This window comes from Marmota monax, unplaced genomic scaffold (assembly GCF_021218885.2).
Source record: "Marmota monax isolate L192 unplaced genomic scaffold, Marmota_monax_Labrador192_F-V1.1 WCK01_AAM20220418_F8-fsc00210, whole genome shotgun sequence".
Lineage (NCBI taxonomy): Eukaryota > Metazoa > Chordata > Mammalia > Rodentia > Sciuridae > Marmota > Marmota monax.
The window spans coordinates 77,145-100,439 of NW_026695248.1; the positions used below are offsets into that span (position 1 = coordinate 77,145).

General features: G+C 41.1%; 1 protein-coding gene across 4 annotated transcripts in view; it reads right to left on the bottom strand.

Moving 5' to 3' along the window:
* Positions 1 to 23,295, bottom strand: part of Tmem131 (transmembrane protein 131) — a 166,191-nt gene that overhangs the window by 23,014 nt on the left and 119,882 nt on the right. For all 4 annotated transcript variants that reach the window (XM_046440299.2, XM_046440298.2, XM_046440300.2 and 1 more), the window contains exons 19-30: positions 21,823 to 21,909; positions 17,971 to 18,123; positions 10,311 to 10,386; positions 10,024 to 10,141; positions 7,341 to 7,479; positions 6,926 to 7,035; positions 6,387 to 6,453; positions 3,866 to 4,017; positions 3,253 to 3,395; positions 2,643 to 2,829; positions 1,289 to 1,474; positions 379 to 537 (exon numbers count right to left, since the gene is read on the bottom strand). In XM_046440299.2, the coding sequence (XP_046296255.1) occupies positions 379 to 537; positions 1,289 to 1,474; positions 2,643 to 2,829; positions 3,253 to 3,395; positions 3,866 to 4,017; positions 6,387 to 6,453; positions 6,926 to 7,035; positions 7,341 to 7,479; positions 10,024 to 10,141; positions 10,311 to 10,386; positions 17,971 to 18,123; positions 21,823 to 21,909 (1,577 nt within the window). The remainder of the gene's footprint in view (positions 1 to 378; positions 538 to 1,288; positions 1,475 to 2,642; positions 2,830 to 3,252; positions 3,396 to 3,865; positions 4,018 to 6,386; positions 6,454 to 6,925; positions 7,036 to 7,340; positions 7,480 to 10,023; positions 10,142 to 10,310; positions 10,387 to 17,970; positions 18,124 to 21,822; positions 21,910 to 23,295) is intronic.

Genomic DNA, 23,295 nt, shown 5'->3' on the forward strand with positions numbered 1-23,295 from the left:
TGCAAAAAGGACCACTGCAGATCAGCAAAGAGTCACCTACAAAATCTAATATTAAAAGAACTTATTCCATCAGAACAGACACCACAAATAGAAACCAAGGGAAAAAAACATCAAGCAAGGGACAATTCCCACAACTTTCTAGGTTCTACTTTATGTGAAAAGTCAGTGATTAGAGGGTACCTGAACCTTAACCAATGTGATAAAGACATGGCTTCTGGGATGAACGCTTAGTAACCAAAGGCAACCAGGGTGTTAAGTAATTAGAAGTAAGGTTTTGTTCCTCCCAAGCAGAAAGGAAGACACTTGTTTAGTTTTTCTTGTAATCATATCAGCCAAATCCATGCCCACTAGAGAACTGATTGCCAGTGTGTGACATACTTTCCTTCAGATGAAATACCAACGATTCTCCTGAGGTCAAATGGCCTTCCCACATCAAAGGGTGGGTTTGAGGCCTCAAAGGATAGTCGCCGTCGAAATGGCTCCCAAATTCCTTGAGCTTCCAAATAGGCTGTTCCAATTACCAAGAGAAACAGTGCGCTGCAGAGTACAGGAAGTGGACAGGAGGATTGTTTGTTAGTGCAAGAGAAAAAAATTAGCTGTTAAACAGTTTTTGGTATGGTGTAGTATGATATAAAAACAAAGCTGTTGGTAGCAATTCTTAATGGGCAAGGCCTAAACCAAAAGGTCATGGATAAAAATGTGCACGCAAATTTTTATAAATGGCAATTTTACATGGAGTGAAATAATTTTACATGGAGGAAATAATTATTTGTATCAGAATGGATACCTGGAGGATGATTTTTCTTTTATTGAAAAAAAAAAAATCTGAGTTACAACTGTCTAGGCCAACTTTTCCCTTTTGTGCAACGTAACTATGTAAACTAGTTTGGGAGAGGATATCTGATTCTCAAAAATATACAAAGAAATATGTTGTTAAAAAATGGGATGCTGGGGACTTAAAAATATTTATAATCAGTTTTATGTTGCTTAGGCATATAATTAAGTATATATGCCCAAATCTAGCAAGTACCTGGCAAATTATGAATTTTTTAAAAGAAATCAACAGGTGCTTAATTTGGTTCTCTACTTTCAAAGGTAAATGCTTATACATGCCACTGAGGATGGCTGAGCTCTAACTGCCCCTTCTGGTACGGCAGTGTGGCAAGGGAAGAGCTGTGTTTGCTGGCAGCACATCCTAGCTCTCAGAAAAATGACCAGCACACAGCAGGGGCCTGATAAGTTGTGTCCATCAATGAATGAAATTCAACCTCAAAAGAAGACACAGTACCTCATTATTCCTGAGATGATGATGTACAGAGCCAGCTCCCAGTTGGGCCTGGGGAGGGCCTCTGCACAGGTTGCTAACATGTGGTACGGGAGGGACGCGTTTAACACAAATACAAACTCAGAGCCACTGGTCGTCACAAACTTCAGTTCACGAATCACTCTAGAAGCTGTGAAATCAGGAGTAAACCTAAAACAGAGGATGGCAGTGAGGCTGAGTTAAAAAACAACAGAGCACAGCAGTTCAAGCTGACAACAGTCCCATGAACCCTAAAGGCTCAGCACAGAATCTAAGGGTGGTACTTAGGAGGTTAACAACAGGAACAATTGCATTCTGTGGATAATTTTGAGGAATTATGTAAAAAAAGAACAATAACCATCTTCTCAGACATTAATTCAGGAAGTGTGTCTGAGCTTCTTTGCCTTTCCTCTTCTTTATCTAAGCTGCATTCTCAATAATGGCTTGAACAAAACAAAAACCCACCCTAGAACTAGAGACTATTCCTCATTGCCTGCAGCTCAGTTTGCTGTCACAATCATCTTATTTTTTGTTACCTGAGTGCACCTTGAGGATAGGCGTTTCATTACCTCATTGTACTTTTAGGTCAAGAATTAAGCCTCACATGTAGTAATTTAGCCACTTATTAAGTAAGCATCACAGAAGGGCTTGAAATTATTATTCAATTAAGGGGACAGAGTTTATAACAAGTTAGCTATCAATGAATTGTTAAATATGCTGCAAAGCTGGGCACGGTGGTACATGCCTGTAATCCCAGCAGCTTGAGAGGCTGAGGCAGGAGGATCCTGAGTTCAAAGCCAGCCTCAGCAACCCCAAGCAACTTTGCAAGACCCTGTTTCAAAATATAACTTAAAAAGAGCTGGGGATGTGGTTGAGCACCTCTGGGTTCAATTCCCGGTACCAAAAACAAAAACAAAAACAACAACAACAACAAAAACTACAACTCTTACTGATTAGGCATTACAATGGTCTTCTAAATTAAGTATTGCCCATTCTTAGTCTGCAAGTTAAAACTATACACGTATGGTCCAAGTCTCTGTTCTGTGGCTGGGACACTGAACTCATCCCAGCATCTTATGCTAAATAATTCTGAAGTTGGTTTCTAAGATTATCTGATCCACCTGGGATACAGAGGAAGTTTTACTACTTTGAAAACAAAGATATAAAGAAATACCTTAGCTGAAGATTAAGTAAAAAAAAATATCAAATGAATAATTGTGGATAAAGACCTTTTATTATCTATAAATATAAAAATATCTTTCTTTGTAGTATCTGACTCTAGTATAAAAAGACAGAAGTTAGTGATTCATTATACTGCACCTTATAAGAAAACACTTACAATATGATTAGGTCCTTTGAGGCATTGGCACTTAGTGCAAACTCTTGACAATTAACAACTTTAAAGCCATATCCTTCACATGAGTATCCACTGATTTCAATGGTTTCTACGTGGACTTGAAGTTGTCCTGTATTCTCTACTTTAAATGTTCTTTTCAATGTGAAATTTGGTTCTCTTAGTTTTAAACCTAAAGGAAAAAAATCAGAAGTGAAGATAAATGTTGCTATCACAGGCTCCCAGTGCAAAGGATAAGCATATTCTTCATGAACTACAACTGTATCCCACACGCCAAGGAGACCAGCCAGTGCCCAGATCTCGTCGGGAAGCACTCCACTTTTATATGTTATTTTAGATGGCAAAAGTTTTATTATACTTTACTTTTTACCCTTAAGAGTGAATGATCTAAGGTATGTAATGAGTATTGATACTTTAAGTCTTTTAAGATCCAAATCAACAAGACTGAATGTAAGACGCAGGCCTTCCTCAATGGCTTGAGCACCTTTCACTATACACAGGTGTGCACTGGAGGGTCTGTCCTTACTCCTGGAATTATTTGCTGTTCAAAGTGTGTGCTGCAATCTGTGCCCTCGGCACTGTCAGGAATACTCACTGTCTGTACAATCTTTTAACAATGCTTCTGTGATTTTGAAGCGTAAGGAGCTTCCTGGGCCTGGAAGCTTGCCTGCCACCCTCAAGTTCTCAGTTGTTCCTTGTCCCTGGACCATCACAGCATCCATCACAGTCAGGTTATTTCTAGAAGAGAACAAAAATCACAGATTTTTTTCTCCCACTAAATCTGCACAATCTTTTGATCAATAATTTCTATAGTTATGTTGTAACCCATGACATACAAATTTATACACTGAATTTTAAGGGTGTAAAATTTTTTTTTTTTTTAAAGAGAGAGAGAGAGAGAGAGAGAATTTTTTTTTTTTTTAATATTTATTTTTCAGTTCTTGGTGGACACAACATCTTTGTTTGTATGTGGTGCTGAGGATGGAACCCGGGCCGCACGCACACCAGGCGAGTGTGCTACCGCTTGAGCCACATCCCCAGCCTAAGGGTGTAAAATTTTAAATACATAGAGAAAAGCAAAAGTTTGTTATTCTTAAGAGTCACACATGATACTTCAGTAACATACTACTCACATTTTTGAAGAATAAACATAAGGACTTTGATGTAAATACTAAAAAATCAATCCATACCCAGACCACAGAACCTACCTCACTATGATTAGTGAAGAAACAGTTCTGTTGTGAATTGGAGTAAATTTTACTTTGACAGATTTCTTTTCTCCAGGTTTTAAAATTAGGTTTAAAATTAAATGTCGAGAGAGGCCCTCGGTAAATCCCGTTGAACTCTGCAGTGGATGAGCCTTGAATCAGTGGGTAAACAAATAGGAGTCATTAAGATATTTTCTGGAAAATGTTTTCCCTTACCCCATCTAGAGCCCAGTAGTTCTTCAAACTGATTAAACATGCAAATGGCTGTGCCCTTCACGATTTAGGCACTGGTCAGCTGCACTCAGGGGATGAGGAGCCAGTGACGGCCTTCACATTCTGTGTAAACCCCAAAATGGGCTTTGCTCCCAGGCCACCTGAGTCCTCATGTTTGTGTGAGGCATTTATTCTCGCATATAGATATTTTTAATCTTAAATACAACACATCGCAGGAAAGGACACAGAACTAAGATGAATAGCTGGATGCGTCAGCACAAAGCAAACAAGCACAATGACGATTGGTACCCCAGGCCCTCGCAGTGCTGCCCCGGTCACTGCCGTCACTCCTTCCTTTGATGGGAACCAACTGCAGAGGCTTCAGGTTGCAGCAAATGTTTTATTTGCAACCATATTTCCAATTCGTATCAATCTTTCCTTGAATTTTATTTTGAAAACTAGGCACATAGTTGCTACTTTATAAACACTTGATTTGAAGCTTTTTAAAAGTGTAGCTTAATTTAGTATCTAAAATATTACGCTTTGATGGCCAGTAATAAATAGTTAAAAACCATTTTTTTAAAAAATTAAAGAACCCATACTTCACACATAAAGATACATTTCTGATTTTTAAGATCAAGTTTACAACTTCTAAGAGAAGGGCTGGCAACACTTGGCTATAGCTGAGTCATATCCCCAGCCCTTTTTAAAAAATTTTGACTGGGTCTCATCAAGTTGTGTAGGGCCTTGCTAGGTTGCTGAGGCTGGCCTCGAACTTGTGAGGCGCCTGCCTCAGCCTCACAAACTGCTGGGATTACAGGCATGCGCCACTGTGCCAGGATCAGGTATATTTTTATCATACCCTTCAACAAAACCATGCATCATGACACTGAATGAAGCAAATATGAGAATCTACTTGTTTGTTAAATCAGAGAGCCATTACTGAGATTTGCAAAATGTTAAACAACCCCTTCTTGCAAACTAAATTTTTAAAAATAATGTTAACATTGACAACATTTTCATGTTATCTATGTTAAATGGAATAGGTTTGTTATTTTAAATGAATGAAATCAATCTTCCAAAGATTTCCCAGTTTTAATTTCTAATATGGTAAAATATTAAAATATGTAATTCATAAAAAAGAAACCTCTCTAGGCTCTTTAATAATTTTAGGACTATAAGGGAGTTGCAAGACCAAATATTTTGAGAACACAATTCCACAGCAGTGTAAAAAACTGGGATAGAATTTATCCTAAGCTCTTCTCAGGATCTCCCCTAGAATTTCCTTAAAACAAATTTTTGAGGTCTATAGAATATTCATTTGTTTTTCCAAATACTACTTGTATGCATTTTTTTTAAAAAAGATGAATATTAGCTCATTTATTTCTTATTGTGTATTTTCTCCTTTTAAAAGCAGAGGAAACAAAGTTCTGGTTATTCTTCTTGATAACCTCCAATAATAGTTGGTCACATTGACATTTTACGGGTGAGAAAAGCAAAGTACAAAAAGATTCCAAGACAAAGGTTCAAAACTAGAATACATGACTGTCTGAACATCAGTATAGGGGTTCAGCCATTAAAAGGTGAAGCTATGGGAAAGACCACAATATTTCAAGAACTACAAGATATCTGATTTGACAAAGCTAATGAGCAATTCCTAATCCGCAGTTGTCAGGAATGATGATGGTAAGGACAAAGGTTCTGGAGGCCAAGAGGTGGCCGCCACTCTGCAGGAGCTGTGGCCCCCAGTGCTGCCTTCCTCCACAGCAAGGCCTTCCAAAGGATGGTTCGTGGGCATACAATCTGGATGAGAAAAAACAGCCTGGTTCCTAGAACAAGCCGGTTTATGTGTGGGCTTATTTATTCAAGACGACCTACTGAGCAAAAGCCGTGGATAACAGGGCCAAGCACAGATACAGCCAGCCACAGGTTGTGAATTCAGGGAGCTTGCAATCTTATTAGAAAGCAGCCAGAAGAAAATATAAATGACCAAGCTCAATAGTTTGACGCTTAATCAAAATAAATTATGCTTCATCTGTATATGTAGTCTTAGAACTTCTGGTAGCTACTATGACAAACCTCAGGGGTTTGTTGTTTAATGCTCACGAAAAGGAACCTTCTGCTCAGTGTAGGCCTTACCTTCATCTAAATCCCACCCACTCTTCCCAGTTTCTCTGCCTTTAACATAATCTTCGGGCTGTTCTGACCTCTTCAGTAACTCCCCTTCAGCTACACTGGAAGGTAGCCACAGGTTTCTTTCACATTTGCACTGTTGACACTACGCCATAGCAGGCCTCTGGATACTTACAGTGTTTCTGTAGACTTGAAATTCTAGTGTTCTCAAATCTATCTTTGCTGTCTTACTCAAGTTAAACCTGAAATAAAAAAAATGTATAAAGACATCTTCATAAACAGCTTCATTAAGGGGGATTGTGGAATACTGATCAAGTCTGTGTTTTATTTGCTAATTATCTTTCAGTAGGTTTGGGGATAAAGTTTACACTTGAGCCCAAAATGTTAAAGGCCGCATCTTGTAATTAATATCTTGTTCACTTTTTACAATAAAAATGTTTCAAAGGTTCTAGCTGCTTTCTCTTCACAAATTTGTCAGAAGGGAAGATACACACTGCCTGAGACTGAAAGCTTTTCTAGATGCTTAATGCAATATCAACTCCTCTCCCCAGAACCCTCTCTCAACTTTACAGATCTAGAATCTAAGTTAAACCTATTACTAGCAGTATGAGCTACAATACAGTTTTAATTAATTTGAATAAAGACGCAATAAAGTTTTAGTTAATTTCTATATAATACCATGTAGAAACATTTGATATTTAAAGCAATGCTTACCTTGAGACTAATTTATCTACAAAGACTGAAGGGTTGGAATATAAAGCCAGAGGAATAACCTGAACATAGACAGGAACATCTGCAGGATTTTCCAAAGTAATCTCTTCTTCCTTAAACAAAGCAATGAAACATTAGATGAAAGGTTTCTACATCAAGAATAAAATTATATTATTAGTTCTTATAGCAGTGATGAGCTTACTGCCTTCTCGTGGTGAGTAGGTCACTATTGGTGGCAGAGCCCAGGGCCTGGCACCCTCTACCCTGCATCCACAATCTTCTCACCACACACTCCTCTGAACTGCTAAACTTTGCAATATCCATTCCAGAAATACACAACTGGGTTTTCAGGTTAAGAGTGACTACTTTACAATGCTAGTGCACATTTATAAAACTCAAAGTCATCTGGAATACTTACTGAAGAGCAGTTTGTATTGGTGAGCGGGAACTTCAAGTGCCGGGGGGAGCTAAGTATGGAAGGCCAGGAGAGCTCGGCAGTGATTTTTGATATTATATTTTTTTGAAGGTCTGTATTTACTTCAAATATAGCACTCAATCTAGAAAAACAATTCGTAATCACTGTATCACAATGAAATATGTGAGTTTTCTGAACATAAGAAACTCTACAAGACTTGTGTACTTGAGAAAATTTGTTCTGGATGACCCCAAAATATATTTGCTCTTATATTTTAGCAAGTTTTTTGTTTGTTTGTTTTTGGAGGGGTGGGATACTGGGGATTGAACTCAGGCAGGGACAGTCAACTACTGAGCCACATCTTCAGCCCTATTCTGTATTTTATTTAGAGACAGGGTCTCACCGAGTTGCTTAGAACCTTACTTTTGCTGAGGCTGGCTTTGAACTCATGATCCTCCTGCCTCAGCCTCCTGAGCTGCTGGGATTAAAGGCATGCGCTACCACGCTGGCTTACCAAGTTTTTAATGCCACAGAATGATGTCTGTTTTGACATACAACGATCATCTGTACTTTACACTGAGTGTGTAAAGGTTGACAAATCTTAGGAACAGTTCTAATAGTGTTAGTGCAATCTGTGTAAAGCTTGAAAAATCTTTTTTACTTATAAATTCAGTAAAAAGCTGGACAGCATTAGAGAACATATAGAGAAGACAAGCACATAAAGGTAGTATATGACGTGATGGGACCCTAAAGGATCTATGCCTGGGGGAAAGATCTGGACACCATAGCTGGGTGCTAGGAATATCTTCAGCAGAACTAACGAGACAGCAGTGCATTGCTTGGCATGGGATTCTTTTGGCCCTTGAGATAAACCCAAACAAAATCCTCACGTGTAATGAAGATGTTAGTCGAGGAAAAATGTGAGGGTTCTGAGTAACGTTCAGACCCTCATTTGAATAATTCCCTACTTATGAGTGTTTATAAGCCAGCTGTCCAGAACTCAGAACTAATTATAACTGGGGTTACAACCCTGGGACCAAATACTGGAGCTCATTTAAATCCAACGCTATCAAACTGGTATCGTTGGACACTGCTAAGAGTATAGGCTTCATGAGAACACTAGAAGACATTCTCTAACACACACAGTGATGAGGTAACACAAAGGCAGGAGCAGGGAGCACATGGCAGGCAAGGCCAGCATTTGCTGGTGACGTGGAGAGGTCCCTGGGGCTGCTGAGCCCAGGCCAGCACTGTGAGTCATTCATTCATAACTGGTGTTGAGATCTGAAGCCCTGGGCACTTCACAAGCCTGTGGAGAAACAGGCTACAAAGGACAGCTTTGGTGAGCTCCTTGCCAATCTATCAGAAGTCTCCTTTACTCATTTTAACTATTTTCAAGTAAAAAATTTAGCTTTCTTTTTTTTTATATATTTATTTTTTAGTTGTAGTTGGACACATTACCTTTATTTTATTTATTTTTATGTGGTGCTGAGGATCGAACCCAGGCCTTGCACATGCTAGGTGAGCCCCTACTGCTGATGCACAACCCCAGCCCTAGCTTTCTTTTGACTTAAAAAAGCTTTTTGCAGCAGATAGTTTAGAAAAACAAACCCTCAGATTCAACTGGTAATGGTTTGAGAACTTTATATTACTCTTAAGTTGAAATATCTATGTTCTGACAAATATATTTCAAATTAGCCAATTAAGAAGAGCACTTTTCATTATTTTATTATTATAGACAAATGCTTTTCTCAAGTATATGAAAAGATCTGATTTCTATAGTACCAAATAATTATATCTTTGCTTTTGAATTCAGATGCTGTACTAATTTGCCATTAGCATATTTAAAATTTTTTTTTTCTTTTTTGTAGAACTGGGGATTGAATTCAGTGGTGCTCTACTATTGAGCTATACCCCCGGTTCTATTTATTTATTTTTTTAAATTTTGAGACAAGATCTGTTTTGCAAGGCTGGTCTGTAACTTTTCATCCTCTCACTTCAGCCTCCCAAGTCTCTGGGATTATAGATGTGTGCCACCTTGCCTGGCTGTCATGTGCATATTTTCTACCTGCCAAAGACACAATGGGGAGCCATCTGACTTGGGCCCTCCCCAACAGCCCAGCACTTTGAAAGGAATAAAATACACACTGGATCTCAAGGAATAAAATCCATACTGGGTCTCCTGCCCTGGGAATAAAGGTAGGGGTTTTTCTTTGTCTTTCACAGGCCAGTGGCAGGTAAAAACTTTTTCTTCTTATGCAAATGACTGTGTCTAAGGAGAACAAGGCAGTCTGCCTCATAATGACAATTTCAGATTTTTTTTTTTTTTTTTTTTTTTTTTTTTTTAATTTTAAGAAAGCTCCACACTGTACTGCCTGTCTACTTCCCTGGAAAGGCTTCCATGTGCCAAACACAAGGATGGACTTTGAAAGAGGGAGGCATTGATTAAAAAGAGTCTGTTTGGGGGATAAAGGCAGCAGAGGAACAGCAAGGAACTCAGTAAGCAGAGGAGAAAGGAGAAATAAGGTAGTGTGTACATTTCTGAGCAATGGTAATTTAAGATGTCTCACTAACAACCTTATGAAGATCAGGCATATTTTCTTAGCTATAAAGTAAAGTAACCTCATAGAAAAATGCAGTGGCATTTACAGCTGAGATGCTGTATACCTGTGGCAACCCCACTCACCTGTGGCCTGAACTTTCCTTTATTCCCATCCAGGCTTTGAATAGAATCTGGTGGGAATCCCAGTCGGCCTCCCACGCATCCTCCTGCATGGCCACCCCGGGCTGCACCTTGGGTTCAGCTACAAGGGAAACAGGTGATGAGGACTTGCTCCACACTGCACGGCCTGTCCACTTCCCTGGAAAGGCTTCCATGTGCCAAACACAGGGGTGGACTTTGAAAGAGGGAGGCTTTGATTAAAAGAGTCTGTTTGGGGGATGAAGGTAGCAGAGGAAGAGCAAGGAACTTACATTTGGATAGAAAAGGCAAGCCAACGTAGCAATGGTCCCCACACTGCAGTCCCGGATCAAAATAAATGTTTGCAATCTACAAAGAGGCATATGAGAACCATGAGTCCCCAACCCATGGAGAGGCACAATATCAAAACAGTCACGGGGGAGGAGGGAAGATGGCGGCGAGGGGAGTGCATTACCCCCGTGTGCTGCTTCACTGTGTGGGAGTATGACAAGTCAGGACGGCTAAAGGATATCTTGTTAGGAATTTCCAGCAATAGTGGGGTGCGCCGGAACCTGGAGGAAGGATTTCCATCGCATGAGGATCGGCTACGGGGACTCAAACGCGAGAGGTTTGTCGCATGGAGGGTAACACTGCTTATTAAGCAAATCGCCCCGCGGCTAGAGTCTGCAAGGCGCGCTGGGATAGAGACGCAGGGTTACAGCGCTGCAGTTTCTGCCAGACGCGCAAGCACCGCACTCAGGGCTGAATTCTGGGTTCGAGACGGGGAAGGAAGCGGTCCATCTCGGTTCTCCACACCGGTCAGACCACAGAGGAGGCCAGCAGCCACCATGTTGGTAAACTGACGTCACCACACCTGTTTTTGACTGACCGCAGCTCATTCAGCCATAGAACAGGTAATTTCAGGCTGCAATTCGCCTGCGGCTTGCAGACAGATTGCTAGGGTTCAGCGCCTGGGGGCTTCTTAAAATCTGATCTTATCGGAGTGAACACGGAGCGCGGGGCGGCCGAGTTCCGGCTCCCGGAACCGTCCCGGAACCGCCCTGGCTCCGGGCTGCGGAGCCTGCGGAGGCTGCTTCTTGGACCCTGCTAATATCAGAGCAAACACGAAACACCAAGAAGCCGAATTCCAGCTCCCGGAACTGAGCCCGCGGGGACTGCTTCTTGGAGCTTACACTTATAGGAGCTTACACTGAGCACAGAGCGGCCGAGTTCCGGCTCCCGGAACCGTCCCGGAACCGCCCGGGCTCAGGGCTGCGGAGCCCGCGGAGGCTGCTTCTTGGACCCTGCTACTATCAGAGCATACACCAAGCACTAAGCGGCCGAATTCCGGCTCCCGGAACTGAGCCCGCGGGGGCTGCTTCTTGGAGCCTACACTTATAGGAGCTTACACCGAGCACGGAGAGGCCGAGTTCCGGCTCCCGGAACTTCCCTGGACCGGGGCTAGGAGCCCGCGGAAACTGTGTCTCGGTCCGGGTCCTGCTGAGGGCAGGTCAGGACTCACCCATTGCTTGGGTTGCCTGGCAAGGGGAACGAAATGCTGCCATTCGCATAGGATACCAACATGGCAGAGATCTGATGTCAGCAGAAAGCGGTGGAGGAGAGATCTTCATCAATACCAGCGGTGACATAAGCAGTTGGTCTCCTGGTAAGGGGGGTGAGGCTCAGTCACCCGAGTCTCCTCAATTTGTCCTCGAGCCAGAGGGAAGGAGCCGGGCCGCCGCCAGCCCCCGGAGCAGGCCCAGCGGCTCACCAGCGTGGTGACCGCGTGACCCCAATTGGAGAGGGGGCGGAGCGGAGCCGCCACCCACACCCGCCAGGTGGGCAGACCCACGACCCAGTAGTACATGGGCGTGGTAGGAGGGGCAGGGCAGAGCCGCCCTTCGCGCTTGCAAGGTAAACAGACCTGTGACAGCCTGGCGGGTCAGGCCCAGTGGCCTGCCAGTGTGGTACACACGTCACCCCAACTCGAGTAGGGGCAGAGCAGATCCTTATCCCACGCCCGGATCAGGCCCTGCCGGTGTGGTGGTCACGTGACCCCAATTGGAGTGGGGGTGGAGCGGAACCGCCACCCGTGCCCGCAGGGTGAGCAGACCAGTGATCAACCTGCAGATCAGGCCCAGGGGTCCGCAGGCGTGGTAGGAGGGGCAGGGCAGATCCGCCGCCCGCGCCTTCAAGGTAGGCAGACCTACAACAGACCGGCGGATCAGGCCCAGGAGCCTGCCGGCGGGGTACAAACACCACCCTAATTGGAGTAGTGACAGAGCAGAGTCGCCTCCCTTGCCAGGAACAGACCCAGCATCCTGCAGGCGGGGTAGTCACGACACCCCAATTGGAGTAGGGCAAAGCAGAGCCTCCACCCGTGCCCGAAAGGTGGGCAGATCTGCGACCGACCAGCAGGACAGGCCCAGTGGCCTGCTGGTACGACAGACACGTCACCCCAATTGGAGTAGGGGCAGAACAGAGCCGCCACCAGCTCCCAGAACAGGCCCAGTGACCTGCCGGCGTGGTAGCCACGACACCCCAATTGGAATAAGGAGAGAGCAGAGCCGCCGCCCGCACCTGCAGGAAAGATACGCAAGCAGTATGAAAAGACAAGGAAAGAAAGGACCACAAGCAATGCAGGTCAACGCAACTTTAGAAGAGGTAACAGCTGCAGCAGATGGAATGTCAGATAAAGAATTCAGGATATACATGCTTCAGATGATCTGGAGTATCAAGGAAGACATTAAACAGCAAAATCAGACAATGAAAGATCACTTCGACAACGAATTACGCAAACAAATCCAGGAAGCAAAGGATCAACTATACAGGGAGATAGAGGTTATAAAAAACAAGCAATCAGAAATCCTAGAAATGCAGGAAGCAATAAACCAACTTAAAAACTCAATGGAGAATACTACCAACAGAGTAGAACACTTAGAAGATAGAACATCAGACAATGAAGACAAAGTATTTCAACTGGAAAAGAACATAGACAGCTCAGCAAGACTGTTAAGAAACCATGAGCAGAACATCCAAGAAATATGGGATAACATTAAGAGACCAAACTTAAGAGTCATTGGGATACAGGAAGGTACAGAGCTCCAAACCAAAGGAATGAGCAGTCTATTCAATGAAATAATACAAGAAAACTTCCCAGACTTGAAGAATGAGACAGAATCCCAAATCCTAGAAGCCTACAGGACGCCGAATGTGCAAAATCATAAGAGATCCACACCTAGACACATTATAATGAAGATGCCCAACATACAGAATAAGGAGAGAATTTTAAAAGCTACAAGAGAAAGGAAGCAGATTACATTTAGGGGCAAGCCAATCAGGATAACAGCTGATCTTTCAACACAGACTCTGAAAGCTAGAAGATCCTGGAATAACATATTTCAAACACTGAAAGATAATGGGTTCCAACCAAGAATTGTGTATCCAGCGAAATTAAGCTTCAGGATGGAGAATGAAATTAAAACCTTCCACGATAAACAAAAGTTTAAAGAATTCGCAGCTAGAAAACCATCTCTTCAAAACATCCTAGCCAAAGTATTACAGGAAGAGGAAATGGAAAATAACAATGAAAACCAACAGTGGGAGGTAGGACAGTAAAGGGGGGGGGGAACAATCAAAGAGGAAAACAAACAATGTTTAGTAACAGAAATAAACAAATATGGCTGGAACAACAACCCATATCTCAATAATAACCCTAAATGTTAATGGCTTAAACTCACCAATTAAGAGACACAGGCTAGTAGAATGGATCACAAAACAAGACCCAACAATATGCTGCCTACAGGAGACGCATTTGATAGGAAAAGACATACATAGGCTGAAGGTGAAAGGTTGGGAAAAATCATATCACTCATATGGACTTCGGAAACAAGCAGGCGTGTCCATACTCATATCAAATAAAATAGATTTCAAGCCAAAGTTAATCAAAAGAGATAAAGAGGGACACTACATACTGCTTAAGGGAACCATACACCAACAAGACATAACAATCATAAATATTTATGCCCCAAACAATGGTGCAGCTATGTTCGTCAAACAAACTCTTCTCAAGTTCAAGAGTCTAATAGACCACCACACCATAATCATGGGAGACTTCAACACACCTCTCTCGCCACTGGACAGATCTTCCAAACAAAAGTTGAATAAGGAAACTATAGAACTCAATAACACTATTAATAACCTAGACCTAATTGACATATATAGAGTATACCACCCAACATCAAGCAGTTACACTTTTTTCTCAGCAGCACATGGATCCTTCTCAAAAATAGATCATATATTATGTCACAGGGCAACTCTTAGACAATATAAAGGAGTAGAGATATTACCATGCATCTTATCTGATCATAATGGAATGAAACTGAAAATCAACGATAAAAGAAGGAAGGAAAAAGCATACATCAATTGGAGAATGAACAATAGGTTACTGAATGATCAATGGGTTATAGAAGACATCAAGGAGGAAATTAAAAAATTCTTAGAGATAAATGAAAACACAGACACAACATATCGGAATCTATGGGACACATTGAAAGCAGTTCTAAGAGGAAAATTCATTGCTTGGAGTTCATTCCTTAAAAAAAGAAAAAACCAACAAATAAATGATCTCATACTTCATCTCAAAATCCTTGAAAAAGAAGAGCAAAACAACAGCAAAAGAAGTAGAAGGCAAGAAATAATTAAAATCAGAGCTGAAATTAATGAAATCGAAACAAAAGAAACAATTGAAAAAATTGACAAAACTAAAAGTTGGTTCTTTGAAAAAATAAACAAAATCGACAGACCCTTAGCGATGCTAGTGAAGAGAAGAAGAGAGAGAACTCAAATTACTAGCATACGGGATGAAAAAGGCAATATCACAACAGACACTTCAGAAATACAGAAGATAATCAAAAACTATTTTGAATCCTTATACTCCAATAAATTAGAAGATAGTGAAGGCATAGATAAATTTCTTAAGTCATATGATCTGCCCAGATTGAGTCAGGAGGATATAGAAAACCTAAACAGACCAATATCAATTGAGGAGATAGAAGAAACCATCAAAAGACTACCAACTAAGAAAAGCCCAGGTCCCGATGGGTATACAGCGGAATTTTACAAAACCTTTAAAGAAGAACTAATACCAATACTTTTCAAGCTACTTCAGGAAATAGAAAAGGAGGGAGAACTTCCAAATTCATTCTATGAGGCCAACATCACCCTGATACCTAAACCAGACAAAGACACTTCAAAGAAAGAAAACTACAGACCAATATCTCTAATGAACCTAGATGCAAAAATCCTCAATAAAATTCTGGCGAATCGGATACAAAAACATATCAAAAAAATTGTACACCATGATCAAGTAGGATTCATCCCTGGGATGCAAGGCTGGTTCAATATACGGAAATCAATAAATGTTATTCACCACATCAATAGACTTAAAAATAAGAACCATATGATCATCTCGATAGATGCGGAAAAAGCATTTGACAAAGTACAGCATCCCTTTATGTTCAAAACTCTAGAAAAACTAGGGATAACAGGAACATACCTCAATATTGTAAAAGCAATCTATGCTAAGCCTCAGGCTAGCATTATTCTGAATGGAGAAAAACTGAAGGCATTCCCTCTAAAATCTGGAACAAGACAGGGATGCCCTCTCTCTCCACTTCTCTTCAACATAGTTCTCGAAACACTGGCCAGAGCAATTAGACAGACGAAAGAAATTAAAGGCATAAAAATAGGAAAAGAAGAAATTAAATTATCACTATTTGCAGATGATATGATTCTATATCTAGCAGACCCAAAAGGCTCTACAAAGAAACTATTAGAGCTAATAAATGAATTCAGCAAAGTGGCAGGATTTAAAATCAACACGCATAAATCAAAGGCATTCCTGTATATCAGCGACAAATCCTCTGAAATGGAAATGAGGACAACCACTCCATTCAAAATATCTTCAAAAAAAATAAAATACTTGGGAATCAACCTAACAAAAGAGGTGAAAGACTTATACAATGAAAACTACAGAACCCTAAAGAGAGAAATAGAAGAAGATCTTAGAAGATGGAAAAATATACCCTGTTCATGGATAGGCAGAACTAACATCATCAAAATGGCGATATTACCAAAAGTTCTCTATAGGTTTAATGCAATGCCAATCAAAATCCCAATGGCATTTCTTGTAGAAATAGAGAAAGCAATCATGAAATTCATATGGAAAAATAAAAGACCCAGAATAGCAAAAACAATGCTAAGCAAGAAGTGTGAATCAGGCGGTATAGCGATACCAGACTTCAAACTATACTACAGAGCAATAGTAACAAAAACAGCATGGTACTGGTACCAAAACAGGCGGGTGGACCAATGGTACAGAATAGAGGACACAGAAACCAATCCACAAAACTACAACTATCTTATATTTGATAAAGGGGCTAAAAGCATGCAATGGAGGAAGGATAGCATCTTCAACAAATGGTGCTGGGAAAACTGGAAATCCATATGCAACAAAATGAAACTGAATCCCTTTCTCTCGCCATGCACAAAAGTGAATTCAAAATGGATCAAGGAACTTGATATCAAATCAGAGACGCGCCGTCTGATAGAAGAAAAAGTTGGCTACGATCTACAGTCGGTGGGGTCGGGCTCCAAATTCCTCAATAGGACACCCATAGCACAAAAGTTAATAACTAGAATCAACAAATGGGACTTACTCAAACTAAGAAGTTTTTTCTCAGCAAAAGAAACAATAAGAGAGGTAAATAGGGAGCCTACATCCTGGGAACAAATCTTTACTCCTCACACTTCAGATAGAGCCCTAATATCCAGAGTATACAAAGAACTCAAAAAATTAGACAATAAGAGAACAAACAACCCAATCAACAAATGGGCCAAGGACCTGAACAGACACTTCACAGAGGAGGACATACAGTCAATCAACAAGTACATGAAAAAATGCTCAACATCTCTAGCTGTCAGAGAAATGCAAATCAAAACCACCCTAAGATACCATCTCACTCCAGTAAGATTGGCAGCCATTAGGAAGTCAAACAACAACAAGTGCTGGCGAGGATGTGGGGAAAAGGGTACACTTGTACATTGCTGGTGGGACTGCAGATTGGTGCAGCCAATTTGGAAAGCAGTATGGAGATTTCTTGGAAAGCTGGGAATGGAGCCACCATTTGACCCAGCTATTCCCCTTCTTGGTCTATTCCCTAAAGACCTAAAAAGAGCATGCTACAGGGACACTGCTACATCGATGTTCATAGCAGCACAGTTCACAATAGCAAGACTGTGGAACCAACCTAGATGCCCTTCAATAGACGAATGGATAAAAAAAGTGTGGCATTTATACACAATGGAGTATTACTCTGCATTAAAAAATGACAAAATCATAGAATTTACAGGGAAATGGATGGCATTGGAGCAGATTATGCTAAGTGAAGCTAGCCAATCCCTAAAAAACAAATGCCAAATGTCTTCTTTGATATAAGGAAAGTAACTAAGAACAGAGTAGGGACGAAGAACAGGAGAAGAAGATTAACATTTAACAGGGATGAGAGGTGGGAGGGAAAGGGAGAGAGAAGGTAAATTGCACGGTAATGGAAGGAGACCCTCAGGGTTATACAGTGGAGGGGGTAGAGAGAGAGGAGGGGAGGGGAGGGGAGAGGTGGGGAGGGGGGAGGGTGGATGATGGGAAAGGCAGCGGAGCACAACAGACACTAGTATGGCAATTTGTAAATCAATGGATGTGTAACTGATGTGAATCTGCAATCTGTGTATGGGGTGAAGGTGGGAGTTCATAACCCACTAGAATCAAAGTGTGGAATATGATATGTCAAGAAATTTGTAATGTTTTGAACAACCCACAATAAAAAATTAAAAAAAAAAAAAAAAAAAAAAAAACAACAGTCACGGGGGTAATTCTCAAATGTAATGTTTCCAAACCTTTGACTTTTTCCCTGGCTCCAAGTCTTCTCTGTTACCCCGTAATCGTTTGTAGTAAAATCGCACATCTTCTGACAAAGATCGTATTTGTTGTATCTTTACCTTCTGTGAGAAGGAATTCATAATATTTAAACTTTGATGTACTATTTTCCCCTGCAGGAAGAAAAAAAAGAAAACCCAAACTCAGTTGTGTATGGTGTGCTTTTCCAAGATCACACACTTTAGAGCTGACAAGCATATTCCCAGGAAATCATAGCCCAAAAGACATTCATCAGTTGATAATTTCTAAATTTGTAATTGAGAGGAAAACAAAAACAAACGCCCCACCAAAACCCCCCAAACCTTTGTTTCTGTTTTTACAGCATTTTACCAATACACTTCAGACGAGGAGTCTGTAGAAGGAATTAACATATTCAAGACGCAGCTGACATACTGAGACAGCCAACCAGGTACAAACGAGGTAGCTTTAAGGGACAGGCACTCTCAGTTTGTTAAGCAAGGTTTGTTTCTATCAAGGCAGGGCTGCCCCAAAATAACTGAATTCTAAAACATAAAATCAAACAAGACAAAAACACAGTTTTTTCTTAAAAGACTGTCTTAAAAAAAAAAAAGCATTACTTGAACTATAAGATAAATCAGGTTATCTTATAAAATAGGTTATGATGTATCTTATCAAAGCAGCACACAGATTAAATTACTAAAAAAAAATCAATGACTATGCTTACTAGCTGCAAGTTTCTTGTTATGATTTTGTGCCAAATTTTAAATGAAAAATGATTTAAATAATCCTCAATAAGAATATTACAATCTTACACTTTCTTTTGGTGAACACAGAATTTTATTTTTTGGTGCATGTGACTCCTATCCATTTAAGGAAGTCTCCAAAATGACAAATGCACTTTTTAAACATTTAGTATTAAAAGGCTACAGAAGTTAAGAATGTGCCGGTGAAGAGTTGGGTGAAGGTGACGCTGGGACCAATACTCCTCATTTCCAGGCTAGTGAGAAAACACCAGAAGGACCCCAGAGGGCAGGGTCTGTGGGCTGAGGTGGGAAGAACCTTAGTCCCTGGTGATAATTGCCCTCCTCGTCTCTCAGGGGTGCAGTGGGCATCCAAACAGGTAACAGACAAAAATTTCCCTTGGTAATTCTACCCAAACATAAAGTATTAAGCACTAATTTTCTGAAACGTTTTTTTATTCAGGTATTGTTTCCATCCTTCCTCTGACAAAGAGATTGAAAGAATCTGGTGATATGTTAATTTGTAATTGCAAGCAAATATTTGGTCCTGAGACCATCTAAAGACTTTTGAGAGCTTGAGCTGAACAGCCCTAAACTGATGCCTTATTTTATACAGATACTTCCTCTTTACTCCCCTGCGGGCCTTTTCATGATCTCCCTTAAACTAATTATCCTCTTCTGGGATTTTAATTTTTTTTTTTTTTTTTACTTTTTTGTGGTGCTAGGGTCTCATGTATGCCAGGCAAAGTACTCTGCCACTGAACCACCTTAGTCTCCTGGGATTTACACAAAGATTAAGGAGATGACTGACTGAGAAGGTAATTGAAGGAGAGAACAAGGTACTTTTGGATAAATAATAATTAAGTCAAGAATTCAACATATAGTCAGTACAAAGTGGGATCACAGGAAGGTGAAATTTTAATTAAGACCCAAACTGAAATGTGTTAATTCAACATTTATATTTTTAAGGAGCTAAATTTTGAATTTAGGTTTCATTGTATATAGTTCTGAGATTCTGCGATATCTTCTGCGTCTCCTATCATAGGAAAGAGCCACTTCTACCCTTGCCCTGATGTCCTGAATTGACTGTGCCATCTTCTGTATTTCCTTTTCTCTTCTCCCTGTTCTCCAGGTTCACTTTAAGTTAAGAGCTCTGACTCCTCCAGTGGCCCCGCCCCGCCCCGCCCTGTCTGTGTGACTGCACCAGGACAGCAGGCACAGCTCGGCCAGCTGGCCTGAAGCGCCTCTCGCTCCTCTGGCCCCTGTTCCCTCTCCACCACTCTGTTCCTTCATCCATGCAGTATCTACCTTAACTAGCGCCTGTCTTGGGGAACACAGACCCCCATTCCTTTCCTAGAGGTGTCAGTCTCACTTTGAAGGACCAACTGGTAATGAAATATTTACTGCACAATATGAGGACTCCTACGAGAGAGAATTCCAAAATATTCTAGGATCACATGTAGAACAACTAACGTTATCTAGAGGGGTCAAACAAATCTTCAAGAGTCTTTGGAATCCTGAACCTACAAACCTGTAAATAAACATAAAACATTATGATCACAATTAACAAAGTAACTAAACATAATACTGATTCAGTTTAGAAATAGAGGTTTTAGCGTGTAGGTCTCCAATATCCAACTTCATGTGTACAATCACACACATATTCATACAGGCCAGCTTATGTGGATATACAGTTATGCATTTGTACTCATTTGCGATGAAACTTTCAACTCTGTTGGGCTTTGCAATCAGAAGAAATTCTTCCTGGTGAATAAAAACTAGGTGGGCCATACCTTTGTTTTAGCATTAAGAAAACCAAAAACGTTGTTAGAAATGATTTTTTAAATTGATTACACGTGTGGCCAATTTCTTTCTTTTTTAAAATATTTTTTTAGTTGTAGTTGGACACAATACCTTTATTTTGTTTATTTATTTTTATGTGCTGCTAAGGATCAAACCCAGAGCCTCGCATGTGCTAGGCAAGTGCTCTACCACTGAGCCAGCCTCAGCCCCCCAATTTCTTATTAAGCTAAATTGATTAAGTCTGGCAATTATTTGGATGGCGCCTAGTGACATTCTGACCTCATTTTTTCAGCACTGATCTGTAACTGCCTTCCTGAAACAAGAGTGTACCTTTAAAAGCAGAACACTGTCCTATGTTCTTATATGAATGCATGACCGGTGTAACCGCACATCACATACAGCCACAGGAATGGGAAGTTACACTCCATGTACGTATGATACATTGAAATATACTCTACTGTCATGTATAACCAAAAAGAATAAATTTTTTTTTTAAAAAAGTGCACAAATTAAAGTTGAAAGGTCATGGCTTAAAAAGGAGAAAGCCTCTGGAAAGGAGATGGAGACGACAATGGAACCAATTCATGAAGATATGCAGTTGTTTGAAGGGAGAGGAGCGGAAGCAGTCCAGGCAGAGGCAGGAAAAGGCGTCCCTCCTCTGCCTAGCCCTCATTCACTGCACCCCGTTTCCTGTGGACCCAACCAGGCTCTGGGTCAGCCCGAGGCACTCCACAGTAACTTCCACATGCATCCTGCGTTTCCTTCTGCCTCAGAGACAATCTTTAGAGTTCAGCTTTGACCATGTTAAGCCTCTACTCAAAACTCTGGATTACCCTGCACATAAGTGCACCTACTTCTCATGCTGTGGCTCTGACATGTCATTCCATCCTCTCTGTCCATCCTCACTAGGCTGGACAACCCACCACTGCCTGAACCCACCACAGAGTGCACTGCCTCTGCATCTCTGCAAGGCTGGCCTGGCCTGCGCAAGATCTTCCCACCCCGTCCACTCCAGCCGGACGCTCCAAGCCAGTCCCACAGCACTTGGGGATCAGATGTGCACTTCTCTCCCAGCCTCTCCTTACCATCTTTCTCAGGGCAACCTGGGAACGCTGCCGTGCATCCCTGAAGAGAGCCCACTTCCCTTCACAGATTGAACATTTCTTGAAGGAAGGGACCATTTCTTATTCCTTTTCTAAAGAATCTGGTTCATTCTTACCTTATAACAACTATTGAGTCCTAGAAACACAGAGGTAAAGGCTAAGGAAAAAAATTAGCCAGAACAGATATGTAAATTAAGTGTCTTACTGGGAAGGACGGAGGAAGAACCATCTGCTTCGGGAAGCAGGTCAGGGAGCCCACGGCAATCACGGCCTTTACAGGAATTGTGAGGATCTGTGGAGTGAAAAGGCAGAGCACAGTGAGCACATGCAAGTCAAGGCGAGGTGGACAAGGATGGCATTGCTTTGGGGGCAACAACAAAAAAAAACTTCTGGGAACTTATACTGGCGATGATCTGTTCAAAACCAATATTAAAACCCCGGATAATGTTGACTCTATCCAAATGTTCTCCATAAAATATAATAAATGTCCATGTACTACCCAGTAATTCAATGAAAACATAATTTGCAAGACTACACAATGGGGAAGGAATAAAAGTCATATTTTTCAAAACACAAGTATTTTGAAGATTATTAGTTGTAAAAAGGAAGGTCTAATTATACCCCTAAAGTAACATGTATAAAAATCCAGCATGTTTGAGTTATGTGGCTCTCTACTTTTTGTATATACAAACAGATATCAACTGAATGCAGTGGTGTGTGCCTGCAATCCTAGCTACTCAGGAGGAGGGTGGCAAGTTAGATGCCAGCCTGGGCAACTTAGTGAGGCCCTGCCTCAAAATAAAAATTAAAAGGCAGCTCAGTGGTAGGGCACCCAGGGTTCAATCCTCAGTACAAAAAAAAAAAAAAAAAAAAGAGTTGAACATTCTAGGGTTAGAACCCCAATTCATGCTCCATTCAGATCACAAGTGAGTTACTAGGGGAGTGACATAGGAGGCTATTCATTGTGTATTCCCTAGGCTGGTCTCCAACTTGAATCCTCCTGCCTCAGCTACCCATGTGGCTGGAATGTGTTCCCCACAGTGCTGGGCAAGGATATTCACTGTTAATTCTTATTTTCATCCGTATAACAAAAATTTTTCTTAATTCTGAAATGTACTTATTTCTACCATGAATGGCAAGTATGTATTTCTCACTTTCAGAGGTAATTAATTTGAAATATTCCCAGCAAATCACTTATTAAATAGCCGATTCTGTTTATTTTGCAATGAGATTTCTCTCAGGCAGGGGTTGTGTGTGTTAAAAACACATAGAAGGGGCTGGGAATATAGCTCAGTGGTAGAGTGCTTGCCTTGCATGCACAAGGCCCTGGGTTCAGTCCCCAGCATCACAAAAAACAAAAACAAACAAAACACATAGAAGGACCAGGGTAGCAACTGGTTGGATTTAACAGTGTCGTACTAAAGAGCTTCTAAGTGTTACATTAAAACTAAGTGTAGCAGGAATACATTCACTCCAGCCTTCATTGAATGCAACATAAATCCCACAAAGAATCTTATTTAAAAATCCAGTCATCTTTTTGTCTCTTGCCTGAGAAGGACTCCTATACATATTAATGTGAGGAATCAAATGAAGACATATTTCCTGACTTTACCCTCCGTTTTGGGAAGGTCACACAGGAGGACATTTATGCCTGTAGCAGGAAATGGTACTCTCCAGC